This window comes from Schistocerca serialis, chromosome 3 (assembly GCF_023864345.2).
Source record: "Schistocerca serialis cubense isolate TAMUIC-IGC-003099 chromosome 3, iqSchSeri2.2, whole genome shotgun sequence".
Taxonomy (NCBI): domain Eukaryota; kingdom Metazoa; phylum Arthropoda; class Insecta; order Orthoptera; family Acrididae; genus Schistocerca; species Schistocerca serialis.
Window position 1 is genome coordinate 979,378,360 of NC_064640.1, and position 15,172 is coordinate 979,393,531.

General features: G+C 39.9%; 1 protein-coding gene across 1 annotated transcript in view; it reads left to right on the forward strand.

The window, feature by feature from the left end:
• Positions 1-15,172, forward strand: part of LOC126471420 (neurogenic locus Notch protein) — a 381,291-nt gene that overhangs the window by 352,125 nt on the left and 13,994 nt on the right. The window contains exons 9-11 of the mRNA XM_050099559.1: positions 13,682-13,918; positions 14,097-14,403; positions 14,885-15,144. Of these exons, the coding sequence (XP_049955516.1) occupies positions 13,682-13,918; positions 14,097-14,403; positions 14,885-15,144 (804 nt within the window). The remainder of the gene's footprint in view (positions 1-13,681; positions 13,919-14,096; positions 14,404-14,884; positions 15,145-15,172) is intronic.

The following is a 15,172-nucleotide window of genomic DNA, read 5'->3' on the forward strand; positions in this document are numbered from 1 at the left end:
AAAATTACAATTTTTTGCTATTTGTTGTGATCATTTGCACTGGACACTAATTGTTGGTTGTACAACAGCGATGTTTTCTTTGGGGGTTACACTTTGTTATCAGAAAAATTGTACATTAATAAATACCAAATATTACATTGTTACAGTTGAGCTACAGTTGGGAATGTAAACTCATAAGGGATATTACATTATATTGGGCTGCGAGTTTGTTTACTATTGGGACACTTTGTAGTTAGTAGCAGGTTTACTGTATTGTGTAAAGTTTAAGAGTGGTGATGTGCTCAGTTACAATTGGTCATTTAGGACCAGCTGTGTTTGTTAATTTCAAGTGCTTCTAGTAAGCTGTTTTTTCTGCCTTTGTTGGTTATATGTAGCACTTCTGTGTGTGTGTGTGTGTGTGTGTGTGTGTGTGTGTGTGTGTGTCCTCCTTTGAGCACATCTACAGCAAAGGTGGAGTCCTATTTATTTAATCTCCAGCTGCGTTCACGTTCAGTCGGCCTTGTAGATATGGCCCGGCCCGTATGACCGGTGTACAGTTTATTGCAGTTGATGCAGGTTATTTTGTAGAACCCACTGTTGCTTAGTTTATCTGTTTTGCCCTTGCTGTTGAATAGGAGATTAACTGTAGTGCCTCTTACATTAAATGACGTTTTATAGTTTGGGATTTCAGTGTTTTGGCTAGTTTCTCTGATAGCTTACCTAGATATGGAATAGTACACCAGTTGGTTTTTGGTGTGGTTGTTATTGCAGAGGAGGCTGTAGATCAGAAAATCGCCGAAGTGTTATTCAACCATTAAACATTTGTTTTACTTAGAAAGCTTCAAAAGTTGTCTCATAAAAAAAATTCGGAGGCATTTTCAGCACGCCCTCGTATACTAATGTGGGGAATTCTCTCTCTCTCTCTCTCTCTCTCTCTCTCTCTCTCTCTCTCTCAACCGAGCGTTGTGACGCAGTGGTAAGGCACTAGGCTCGTGTTCGTAAAGACGACGGTTCATATACCCTTCTGGCCATCAAGATGTAGATTTTTGCGTGTTTTTACTAAATCACTTAGGATGGCTGCCGGGGTGGTTCATTTGAAAAGACACAGCCGATTTTATTCTCCGTCCTTCCCCAATCAGGGTTTTTGATCCATCTCTAGTGACCTCGTCGTCGCCGGGACGTTAAATGCAATTTTTCCCTAATTGTGAAATGTACACAATACCAGTAACTGTATTCATTGTGGTACAGAAGTTAGAGGATTATGAACTTGAAACGGAGTCTTGCTTTATGTGTACAGTACGCTACGATGCCCCAACGTACGTCATTTAGAAGCGCACGCAGGAAGAGAGACGAAGACTGTGTATAGGTTTGTTGTGTTAGCACGGCTGCAGCAGCCGTTATCGCCGCCTCGCCAGCCGCCGATATGCTGCGCCGCCCTGCCGTCTGGCATTTTTGCAGGGAGGAGAAAAACTACTCGTTTACGAAGTCAGGCCAGGATAGAGGACTTCGAATTGATAACCGTAGGCCGCAGATGCGCCGACAATCGACGAAGAGCGCGGGGAAATTTGTCCGGTAAGCGCACTTGTTTGTGTGCGTCTAGCAGTGCGATTTTGTTCGACTAAGCTGCTGTTCTGTTATGCTGTAGTACTGTACGTGTCAGAATAAAACTTCATCGTGCTCTCTGTACATTAGCAAAAATGAAAATACGTAGCCTTTAGATTTCATGATTATGGTTGTAGTAGAAAGAAAATAAGTTTATTTTGACGAGCAAAGAAGAAACTTGTACCTGAATGCAAGAAAGCCAACGAAACTTTCGTCTGGGACTGAGCGAGATAGAGCAGCGGTTAAAGTGTTGGACTGGTATTCAACATTCGCCATTCGCAGAGAGGAGCAAATGGTAACGGCAACATAGATATGTATCGTGTGGACTGCCTAGAAACAAAGTCAGAGCCTGTTGTCAGTTTCTCACCGTACAATAATGTTGATCGTGTGTATGTTGCCATTATTCTTGAAAATATGTGCGATTGTAGAAAATCTTTGCTTTCCGGCAGCAAATGGGACACCAATCTTACACTAGGCTTTCTCGCCTTAATTGTATATGGAATACTTAGCAGTTCTTTCTTCTGGCAAGCCTAGGTATCAGCTATTTCTTATGCCTCTAGACAGGTATTTCCACTTGTTGCTTGTGTATGCCCTTCACGTGGATCATCTTCACCATGTATTAATCCAGCTACCCATTCCTTAATTGTTTTAAACTGAGGCGCTAATTGCTCCCAGCCCTCCGATAATGTGGGATGAATTTCCTGTGGTGAGAAACCGTCCGAAACCAAGAATTTCTTGGTTCATTAAATTTTGACAATTGCAGCCATATGAACTCCGCTTCATCACCCTCCATACAATGGTAACCACTGTGAAGGGCATGACAGAGGGTACTGTTATTAGGTTTTCTTTCCATTCCATTCATGTATGGCGCGCGGGAAGAATGACTGGAAATCTGGAAATTTGTGGTAAGGTGTATGGGACCAAACTGCTGCGGTCATCGGTCCCTAAGCCTACACACTACTTAATCTAACTTAAACTAACTTACGCTAAGGACAACACAAACACCCATGCCCGAGGGACTCGAACCTCCGACTGGCGGAGCCGCCGGAACCGTGACTAGGTGCCTGAGACCGCGCGACAAGAATGACTGCTCAGACGCCTCTGTACGCGCTGTAGTTAGTTTTAATCTCTCCTTCGCAATCCCTTTGGGAGCGATACGTAGAGGGTTGTAGTGTGTTGCTAGATTCATCGCGTAAAGCACATTGTTGAACTTCCTGTGGACAGTTCGAGTCTGTCTTCAAGCGTCTGTTATTTGAGCTTCTTCAGCATCTCTGTGACACTGTACACGGGTCAGACAAACCTGTGACCGTTCGTACTGTCCTTTGTATACGTTAAATATCTCCTGTTAGTCGTTTTTGGTACGTGTGCCTCACACACGAACAATATTTTAGGATGGGTCGCAGAACCACAAAACCACTTGAAATCGGTCTAGCAGGCTGCAACTAACTGTAAACAAATGAAATTAACACAGCAAAAGTGGAAACTGCCACTTTGTTTCATAAAGGATATACAATTCTTCCCTGGCTGTACGGGTTGCCAACAATTCGTAAGCGTAGCACGCAACTTCGGCAGGTTGTGAGAGATGCTGGGGCGCCAACATACAGATTTTCAAAACATCTGGCAGCGTAATTGGGCCCTTTGGCAGGAAAATGTGAGCAGCACATCGACAACTCGGAAAATGTTGTTCGTCGGTTAAACAACTTGCGACTTGCACTATCAGATATGATTTTTGCTTTGCTCTCACTTTTCACACGAATGTCTTTGCAGAAATCGCTGTTGTTCATTGGCGAGAAATTGGAAGAAGAACCTGTAGATCTTGTAAATAATAGATTTCAGCTATCAGTCGTCCTTTTTAAATTTTATTGGCAGATCTAGATTTCAGCTAGAAACCGGCCATTCTCAGTGCACTATCATTTTTGATCAATGCATGTAATGTCTGTTGGTCGGGCTTCATCTACAGTTCGTTGAGTATTCAACTCGTTCGTGCAGCGCTCCGTGGGTTACATATCATACTTGTCACAAAAGTAAATACAATAATATTAATGAAATGACTATACTAATTTGATGGTTCAAATGGCTCTGAGCACTATGGAACTTAACATCTGAGGTCATCAGTCCCCTAGTAAACCTAACTAACCTAAGGACATCGCACACATCCATGCCCAAGGCAGGATTCGAACCTGCGACCGTAGTGGTCGCGCGGTTTCAGACTTAAGCGCCTAGAACCGCTCGGCCACATCCGGCGGCTACTGATTTGATTGAAAGTTTTCATGTGCCTTCTTTTATTTTCAATCTCCTTACGAAAAAAGTTTTTCTCTTTTTTAGGATAAATATAATGTAAATAATAAATGAATCATTAAATATTGATAATCTGTACAGTCATAATAAATATGTTAATAGAGTTACGTGGGAATGAAATAGAAATACCAGCAGCTATATTCGAACCGGAGACCTCGCGCATATGAAAAACGCTTTTACTCGGTCGGCCGGACTGCTTTTGAATATTCACGTCCATAAAAAGTGTATAAAAAACACGCCTAAAATTTTCAAAGTCGATCTTCTCGAAAACGGTTGAAAGTTGCATCTTCCTGTTTACATATGTTGGAATCCTAGCCGCGCTCTGACACCCTCTGTCAATACGAAGCAAATCGGTAAAGGGGAAGCTCGTACGATCCCCTTGTTAGCACAACTTTGGGAATAGTAAAGTCACAGCGACCACAAAAATAGGTCATGCAAGTGATGCCGCTTGGGTGGCGAATGAGCGCCAGCGCGGACGGAGGGCTGTGGCGCAGCCGGCGGAAGCGAACAGTAGGACTGGGAGCGTTTGCGCCCAAGTCAATCGTTCATTGCCCGAGAGGTGACGTAGCTGTTCTTCCCGCTACCGATCAGGAAATCGCCGTTGGCCACCGAACTTGGCGCCTTCACGCCTTTGTGTTTCGTACTTAACCTGGTATATGCAGGAGGCTTTAGTCGTACACGGCAGTGTGTTCGTCGCGCCTGGGGTTTCACGACAACATCCGGCGTCTTCCCCGAGAACAGTTCGTACAACTGGTCTGGAGCGGAACGAAAAACACCCGTCATCTGTAAAAAAACCGTATAACACAACTATTTCACATATCACTGAGGTACTGTGAATCATTTACCAATATAATGAAAACAGAATTTAATTGACATCGACGCAGTCTACGTGCCGAGCCTAGAAATTATCTGGCGCGCCCAGTACACACTACGGATGAAGGTTATCGGTGAAATAATCGGATTCGGTTATAAGTGCCTTTTTCCACGCACATTTAATCTGCCTGTGAAAACCTCTCAAAAATACAGGTTTTTGAAACAACCGATTTGCGTTGTTTTACCCCTATTATCTCCTGTAATAATCGTAGAATCGAACAGAGATTGAAAAATTTCGACTCTCAAAGTTTCAAGATACATAGAATGAAAATACTAAATTAAATTGGCAAATAAAAGAAAACTTAGTCCGTCCATCGTTAGCTGCTGTTCTCTAAAAGTGACAGGTAGTTGACTGCTGGTAAATATCATCAGTATTTTGCTTGTGATTATAATTTTTTGAAACTCTGCTCAAAAATCATGTTGGAATCGGGGACCATACCACTATTCGGGCATTACGAATAGTCGGTGCTAAAGGGTGAATACTAAGACTGAAGAACTCCTGTCTTTCGATTTAATTTGTCCGTTTTCGAGGGCTACAGGCAGATAAAGGCGTGTGATGTAGAAGCAGGCAGCAAATCAGCTATTTTGTATTTTTATCGTATACTATGAATGAATTGTTTTTACGTTTTCTATTTATTAGTGTTAGCGTAATTTCTGCCCTCTTTCATTATTTCATAGAAATGGTAGGCCAATCCTTAATCTTTTAAGGCAAATGGAGTATTGTACTTCATTGCAACATCACTTCGTAAAAGTATTTCCAGGTTAGTGTTGGTGCCACTGTGCAATGCAACAGATGACCGGCGACGACAGCGAGAAACTACCGTTAAACAAGGAGGATGCAAGTCTAGCACACTGCACCTTAAGCCACGAAACACGGCTACAGGGACATTATTGTCTCAGGAATGCTGTGCCAGTTTTTATGGCACGCGTTTGTTACTCGCTTCTCCCATTTTCATTTATAATCCAATATTTCAACCAATGCAGATTTTACGAAAAAAATTACTCTTTCTTTAAAAAAAAAAGGCATAATTTAAAAATTATGCTGCTGTGATGACTGACTGATATTCAGGTTTTTTCTTGGTTATTAGTAAGAACTAAAAAACACCGGTTATAACCGAGACAAAACAAATACTGAAAAATACCGGTATCGGTTTTAACCGACCGGTTGTTTCTATCCCTAGCCCCCTCGCCTCAAAGACAGAACCCCGAGTCCCTAACGCGTCGATTCCGTGCTAGGCTTCGATATGCAGCTAGACTGAGCTGAAATAAAATGCAGAAGAGACGATAATGGGAGTGAAGTGTTGGGTGTGTGTTGTACGGGCGGCGTCTGCGCGGGTGAGAGGCGCGTGGGCAGCCGTGACCTGAGCCGCGGCGGTCAGGCAACTCCACCCAGCGCAGGTTCCCACCGCTCTCACCGCGGCTGCCTTCTCGTCCTAGCGCCCGTTCTCTGCTTACTCAGTAACGCCAAAAATAACGAATTTTTTATGTATTTCGAAAAGCGGGAAGAGACATACCAGAAGTTGTTATATAATTGTTTATCCTGTTATTTGTGTATGTTGTCGTCCGAATGTAGCAGCTGCAGTCACCGTCCCACACTGCAAGAGCCTCAGTTTCACGATTCGTCGATTGGCAGTGGCAGCAGGTGTAGGGGCCCTGTACTACGAGTCAGTGTTGCCAATCTACCTCCGCCGTCTTTTTGATAACATATAGCTGGGGTCCAGAAGTGTGGCATTTTTCACGCTTTCTTTTCCTCGGTTGTGGGAAAGTTCTAAAATCCGTGTCGATTAAAGGAAATTTATTCGCAATTAACTAATATTCCAAAACGTGCTTCATTATGCCGTTAAAATGTATCATTAGGTTGAATTAAAACACCCAACAAAGCGTACTAAAGCTGTGCTCGCACGCATTCCCAGCTCTCCAGAATACGCGTACACGAGAACGACAACGTAACTGTGAAATATAAACAGTTGAGGGTATTACTAGAAACGCTGATGCAGCTTAGCTGACATCAGCAAAGTATTTCAACCTCACTATAATGGAGGAGGCTTTTCTAAGCAATACAGACTTTGATTTCTTTATGCTTCAGTGTTGCAATAAACACTGTGCCAGCGACTGAAATTGGTAGAGACTGAGTGCAGTTGTTTGCTGAGTTGTCAACCTCACTACAGTGTACAGACAAAGCAATACTAAATATAGGTTTCGTTGATGCGAGTTAATGTTTTGAACTTTTATCGTTTTCGTATTATTGAGAAAATGTAATTCGAACAGTGCTATACATTCACAGTTACTTGTTTGTATTACTGTAATATCTAGCAGTTTCCAAATTAAGCAAGTGATTATAAATTTGTGCTAAGCTGTTACACACTGTACTTATTGCAAAAATGAAATTGCACATAATACACCTTATTTTAATGCAACTTTTTTATGACTTCTTTCTGTAGACACATTTAGTTTACTCCAGCCTGGATGGCAGTCACATTACCCTTTTTTAGAATATTTATATATATTTCTGCACACATACTGGTTACACAATGATGTAGCAGTATTTCCCAAAAGTGGATTCTTACATTCCTTCTCGAGATTATTCACCACCCTCCTCAAGATTATTCACCACTTACAAATTCACAGATGTCTAAAAGAATTTCCTGTGGTGCGTTTTTCCATTTCTTTCCAAATTGACTAAGCGTACCCGATTGTCTGTTGTAGCACTTTTCGGCATATTCCTTGGCTTAAGTCAATTGGTTATATCGCCTATACATATTAATTACATTGTCACCAATTATTTCTAAGACATGGAATCGTCATGTGAGGGGACACACAGTGATATATATTACTTATTTTAAATTTTAATGGTCTCAGTCGCAATGTAATGTAATAATGCTTAGATGGTAACCAGTTTCGGGTGGCTGGCAACTTTCCTCAGATCTTCGGAAAGAAACAGCAAAATTGTGTTTGATTTAATGTGCAAACATCCCAAAAATGTAGAAAAACCTATTTTTTTTAAATAAAAGTATCAAAACATTAAAAATGGTAACAAACCTACCATGCTTGTACTATAATTGGTATCTGAATACAGTGTTAGCCACCACAGCATCGTTATTAAGTGTAACTTGTCAATACCCAAAGGCTGGCAACTGCTAATGCCAACAAGTCGTGCTATCACCTGCTTTGGAAATTGACAAGTTATGCTTGGTAACTATGTTGTGGTGGTTAACATTATACCATATATAGATATCGATTATAGTGTGAGCTTGTGGAACTTTAATGTTTTCAGTGTCCTGATACTTTTTAAAATTTTATTCGAAGGTTTTTACATTAACTTAAATTAGGTCAATTTTTTTTTTTTTTTTTTTTTTTTTTTTTTTTTTTTTTTTTTTTTCACTGTAGATGTGATGATGGTTGCTAGTCAATCAAAATCAGTTATCACTAAGTTCTTTTTACATTATATTGCGATTGAGATCATTAAAGTTAATAATAACTGATTGTTTCAGTAAGCTTTGCACACACTGTTTTCCCCTCCCCCCCCCCCCCCCCCCCCCTCCTCCTTTGCATTCACCGTGCTATTGTATTGGGCGTTTCAGAGCAATCCACCCAGAAGAAATTGTTCACATGCAGGCATGCAAATTTCAATTTCAATTAAATCATCCTTTGATGACTGAAAGGTGGCGATGACTCAAAGTTGGCCTGTGTGGTGCTTTTACCACTACTGATGTTTTAGTGGAGGTGACATCGGATTTTAAAAGAAATTAAAATCCCAGCTGCAAGAGGGATCCAAATTGTAGATCTTTGGCTCCATTCACATGTCTTGCATCAAATTGTGCAGCCACCTTCACCCCTGAAAGCTGTTTTTTATCCGGGAGAAAACCGGGAAGAATCCGGGAATTTTTCGTTGTTTTGGTTTCCAGTTAAATTTTTGTAATTTTGACTGGTGAGAATCGTTACTCTAACAAAGGATATTACTGTATCCCGCTGCTGTTGAATAATACTGCAGCATTAAAACATGAACGAGAGAAAAAAAACGAAAATAAAACATAAATTGCAAAGGAAATGAGCCATATAAAATAACACAATGCTCGTACAAGCGTCCGTCAACAGCAAAATGTGTCAAAGGCTTTTGGAAGACTGTGCAATGCTTCACAACAACAAATTGCCTTCGATGAGCGTGACGTCACAACTGTTTACATTAGACTCATTTAATCAGGTACGAATGGGCTCATGCACATGCGCAGTTGTGTCGCATATGAGTAGTACCTTCTCCTGCTTCTTGCTACAGAAATGTGGCTGTTGGCTGTGTAAGCAGCAGTAGCAGCAACCAGCCACATGGGGTACCTGGAAAAATTTTGCTGGTGCCTCCAAGTTGCCAGATTCACGCGTGTGCAGCAGGCCCGGATGTAGTGGGGAGTGCAGCAAACCGGGGTATCTGAACCGGCCGGCAGTTTCGGGGGGATTGGGCAAATTCATTTTCTTGAGGGGGGGGGGGGGGACCCTTCTTTCACAAAGCACCTAGCATCCAGCGCACGTCGGTCTATTGATTATTCAAATGATTTTGAAACGCACCCCTGCTGGTTTTTGAACACATTCTAAGTTGATTTTTGAATGCGTGCATAGTGTACGTGATGTCTCTGCCAGGCGAATCCGCATCACATCTAGAAATAAACTTTCCTGCAGACAAAACGGGACGGGGCTATAGAGCGGAATAAAGCGGAACCGGTGAATGCCAAGTGCTGCTTGTTTCTGTGGTTGATTCGGTTTGCGAATGTTCAGCGTTGTTATAATTACTAGCGAAATCCATAGATTCAGACTACCAGAGTGGAAATAATGACTAACAGGAATAACAGATAAGAAAGACTATGTATTATCTTCTCGGTGTATCCAAGAAAGTGAAATCCTGACAAATTTTTTGGCAAGATCGCTACATGAGAGAGGGCCAGTTGTAGTTCCCGGCTCGCAGCCGCTTAAGTTCCATTCTGGGAGTATCGCGGAAAACGCATTGCACGAACACGTAATAACGCCTAACCGGAGAATACTCGCTGGATAGCTAAACCGGTGATTGTGGCAGGGTTAGTGAAGTTAACCGGAGAATGAGTTTTCACAGTGGTGGGAATAGTTACAGAATTAGTGATGACAAGACAGCTTGTTAGAACGAGGAAGAAGAAGAAACGGGTACATCACACAAATTATGGAAGAATATGACGATTCCAAATTCATACAAAAATTTTGTTCTACTATTTTTCGGTCTCGTGCATGAGAAACTGGAGCATATGAATGAAATGTGAAACTGTTTCCTAACATAAAGCTTTTTGCTTGTAGTGGGCCAAATAGGTATTTTGTATCGGTACTTCGTGAATTATATTCTGACGTATTATAAAAATGATCATTATTGCCCAAACAGTCTGGCTTATTTGGTGTGTGTTACAATTGCTGAAATATTAGAAAGGCCTATTTTGTTTTCTCCAGCACACAGTGACAAAATAGACGTAATCAGATCGAGAAACCACACCAGTGTTGGGTACTATTTGTATTAACAGCTTTTTCAGTATTACACGAAGACATTTTTCATGTAGCAAAATGTTTGACGAACTTTGATAAGGTAATAGTCCTTTCGCAGAGAGGAAAGCACGCAATGTAAAGCTGTAGCAAGATTAGAGAGAAAAATCGCTAGGACCTAAGGATTGAAGAAATGTGTACTGTCTTGCCTGTCTCTTGTCTTTACTGGTTTTAGGTGTCCTATATTTAGTTTTATGTCACACAGAAGAGCAAGTTATTAGCTAATAGGCAATAAAGAGGCCAGTTTTTCTGAAGAGTTCTTGTTCTCCTGGTTACAAATAATCCTATCCAGTATTAATTGCGAGGTATTTTTTTGTTTTAAAAAAAAAAGAAAGAAAGAAAAGAAAAAGAGGGCAGGATGTCAAACCAGCCGACTGGGAGCAGGAGAAGGGCTACACAGGACATTTTAATTTCCACTGTCCTGAAATAGTTCGATGGCGTCCCTTACAAAATATACACGTTTGAGTTCCACAGAGCGAAATACAGTGACGTGCGGTACAACAATGTTGTTTGAAGATGCTTGGCATCTCATCACTGCACACTAAAGACCAAATTATATGTCTTACATTCCCTCGAAGATATATGTTTTATGTATCGAACTCTTCAGAAAGATGTGCGCTACAAAATGAACTTATTTTTGAAAAGTTTTTTTTTTTTTTTTAACGTTGTGATGTGCAGAGCAGTCTGAGTTATAGTTGGGGGGGGGGGGGGGGAGGTTAGTCTCCACGTGACCCGTTTTTACATTTAGTGATTTTTTTTTTTTTTTTTTTTTTTGTTTCCTCTTCGTTTATTGCTCTCACGTCAAATGAAAACAAGATGGATTTCTGTGGCTGGGAGCTATCAAGTGAATTAAAATACATTCACATAATTACCGAAGGGTAAACTATGTTACTAGTTTCAGATTTTATTTTATTTTATTTCCATCTTTTTGATAGTCAAGCATTAATCGCCTTGCAGAACAATGAAGTTATTTTTGTCGGTTTGATAAATAAATTTGGCTTTTATTAAGCTTTCTGGCTGAGGCAGTCAATTTATTCCACACTATTGGCTAGTTTCAACTGTTCGCTGCATTTCAAGTGCTCGTTTTCATATTCTAGCACGTATGGCATTATGCCATAATAGAGAACCAAACATGAGATAATACAGTACTGGTACTCCAAGAAAATTTACGTCCCAAAAACCACACTGAAAAGCTTCATAGCTGGTCGAGGCCTACGTCATTGAGAATCTGGACATACGAATGTGCACTGTAAGGCGAATTATGCATTTTAGTATGGTTCACAAAATTCTGACGCTCTTGGAGTATTCTAATGTCTTGTTTCTTTTATGACATAATGTAAGATCTTTTAATGTTTTACACGTACGAACATACGGACTTCCTACATCACCGTAACTGCTCAAGTGCGGTGACTCCTCTTATCTGGCGCTTTCTGACAACTGCTGAAATGAATCTATTTCTAACAGGTCACGGGAAAATATTGTGAATTGTTGTTCGGAAAGTGTTATTTTCAAATCAAATTTCCTTTTACGCAAGTTGAAAAATCACAAAGTGTTTGGTCTCTTTTAAAAATCAACTCTTTGTTGACGAGCCATTTAGAAGAATTTTGAGCCCAGAAGATCAGAGATTTATGTCGGTATTAAAAATTTTGCTAGCATATTTGTGTGATGTATCTCAAAGTGTAACATGTGCTAAACAGATCAATATTATAAGTGAAAGTTTAGCTTTTCTTGTAGCTTTTTAATCTTTGAGACAAGTATTATATGCATCCTGTTGGTGGAATTCGAATTTATACTTTCGTAATACGAAAATATGCAGCGTACATGTTGCTGCACATCAAAGATCTTTCCATAACATGCCGGGAAATTTTACGGTGCTGTATAAAACCATATCCTATCAAAGGATAAGTTTTACAGTTCCGAGGGAAAGTATACTGTCACTTAATATGGCAAAAGCGTATTTTCACCCAGAAGAAAATGTATTTTTAACCGGGAGATCCGGGAATTTTTTCTCCTTGTCCGCGTATACACTGTGGCACCAACAAAAATGCTTGGAGGTGCATAAGTCTAGATGGACATGTGATCCCTTCATCCCCACAAACATTCAAAATCTTGAGTCGTGGATACTTAGAAGTCATCATTCATCTTTCACAGTATTAAAAATACTCCATACCATTTGGTCTTGTTGCCCCTCCTCCACAAACTGTAGTATGGGCACCTTTGCCAGATTTCTCTTCTTTCGTGAATTTATTAAGACCAACAAATTTGACTTTGTGTGTATAAATGAAAATGGTTGTATCTTGTGAACATTACCTTCCATTCTGCCTGAATAGGTCTCATCTCCGTAATTATTTTGCTCTGCACATCTGGGCAAGAACGACAGAGCTCATCAACCATTACTTTGAGGAGTATGACACACTCTAATAGGGGAATTAAGGTCTGTGTTTCACATCACTGCCAGACCATCAAATTCTGCAAACAGATGTGTGGTTGTACAATTCTTTTTTTCCCTTGAAATGGTCACTAAAGAGAATAGAAATCAAAGTTGCCCATAGTTAGCCATATTTGTTAAATCTGGAATAACACATTACAAGTTGATTCACAGTGCTGAAATGCATTGTGTGTCTCAATAATTTAATATTTACAATTTGTCCAAATGTGGTTCCATATTCATGCACCAGCATTTATGTGGTTGTGGCAGCTGAGCAAACATTTCTCACTTCATGTTGCTTCACAGTAATTTCCCAAGAATATTCACAATTAAATTTAACACCTCTCTGTATTATTTCTGTTAATATGTGAGATATTTTTGAAACACAACTGTGTCTAAAGTGGGGTTATTTAGTGATGATTGGTTGTGCATTAGATTCAGATAAGTCTGTTGATTGTAGTTATTAGAGTGCAACTTTATATCCTCATATGAGAGCACATTACTTGTTCTATGATGGCTTTTTGATTGGTGGTACCAACTAGAATAATGTTTAGTTGAAAAAAAAAAAAAAAAAACATGCTTAAAGTTCCTTTCATGATACTGTAAGTAAAAAACATAGTCTGTCAAGGAAATAAAGAATACACAGGAAACAGTGTTGTTGTTGTTATGCATTGTTTTGTATTCATTTTTTTGAATACTTAAGCAATAATTCTTATTACTATAACTTTTTTGTGATGGCAGTATTCAGATGCATCAGTCCCGTTTGCAGTTGGTAACCTGAAGTGCTATAAGCAACTGTCTAATTACTTGTTTAGTGTTCAGGCATTTTTAGATATATTCAGTTCTTTGTCTATAACCATCTTTTGTGATTCATCTCAATTTGCAGGGCGTGATTTTAGTGTGATACTGCCCTAAACATAATTCTGTTTCTGATAACACAATTTGTATTTGCAGGTTTCACTGGAACACAGTGTGAAACGGACATAGATGAATGTCAATCCAGCCCTTGCCTGAATGGAGGAATCTGCAATGATTTGATAAATACGTTTAGCTGTGCTTGTGCTTTTGGCTTCACTGGAAATAGGTGCCAGACAAATATTGATGACTGTATCAGTAATCCTTGTCGCAATGGAGGAATCTGCAGAGACTCTGTAGCTGGCTACACTTGTGATTGCCCACCTGGATTCACTGGTAAGTTTCAGTTGTGGTATGTTGGTTCCTACTCTTAAAATAATGAGTATCAGATGGATGAGGAAAGCTGTGCTAATGTGTCCGCATAATTGTTATTTATTTTATTTGTTCAGATTTGGAGAATCAGGCTTAGGCAGACACACGTACCGTGTATTTATTAGCTGTGATTCTTTTACAGGAATAAATTGTGAAACAAACATAAATGATTGCCAGAGTTCTCCTTGTCACCGGGGTGAATGTGTGGACGGTGAGAACTCTTTCACGTGCAACTGCCATCCAGGGTATACAGGTTATTTGTGCCAAAATCAAATAGATGAATGTGAAAGCAATCCGTGTCAGTTTGGAGGCCACTGTGAAGATCTAATTGCCGGTTACCAATGTCGCTGCAAGCCTGGGACGTCTGGTCCTAACTGTGAAATTAATGTCAATGAGTGCTTCAGCAATCCTTGTCGTAACAGGGCAAATTGTGTTGATGGAATCAGCAAGTAAGTTTACATTTGAAGTCAAAAAATAACTGTTCTAGGAAATAAACATATAATTTAGATCAGCACAGAAGAATTTGTTGCAATAAATTACTACCTGTCAGCTTTTTTAGTAAAATATATTTCAGTGATATGACCACCTGAAGCTGGTGACATTATACATGAGTCATTCAGCAGCAGGATGGAATTATATTCCTTAGTAGCTGCACATTTTGAGCCTCCCCCTCAAAATTGCTTTGTTCAATTAAAAAGAAGCTTAAAAGTGTTGAAGGGGAAAAATTAACCAGTGACAGTTCCGTAGTATGTTTTTTGGAAGTTTTTCAAATCATTACCCAAATTTAAAGAAATTATCAATCTCTTGCATGTATATTAATAACTATTTACTCGTGTTTGTATGATTATTTGAGGTTCACCATTTAATTTTCAGCTTTTAGTGATCATCATTTAATTGTTTGTAAAGTAAATGACCTGTAATATTTTGCAGATACACATGTGAATGCCTTCCTGGTTATGCTGGACAGCATTGTGAAACCAATATAAATGAATGTGCAAGCAACCCTTGTGCAAATGGGGGTCGCTGTATGGATTTAGTCGACGGATTCCGCTGTGAATGCCCTCGGGGCTATTACGATGCACGTTGTTTGAGTGATGTTGATGAATGTGCTAGCAATCCCTGCATGAATGGAGGCAGGTGTGAAGATGGAGTCAATCAGTTCATATGTCATTGCATACCTGGTTATGGAGGTACTTGAGATTATACTTTAGTTATTGT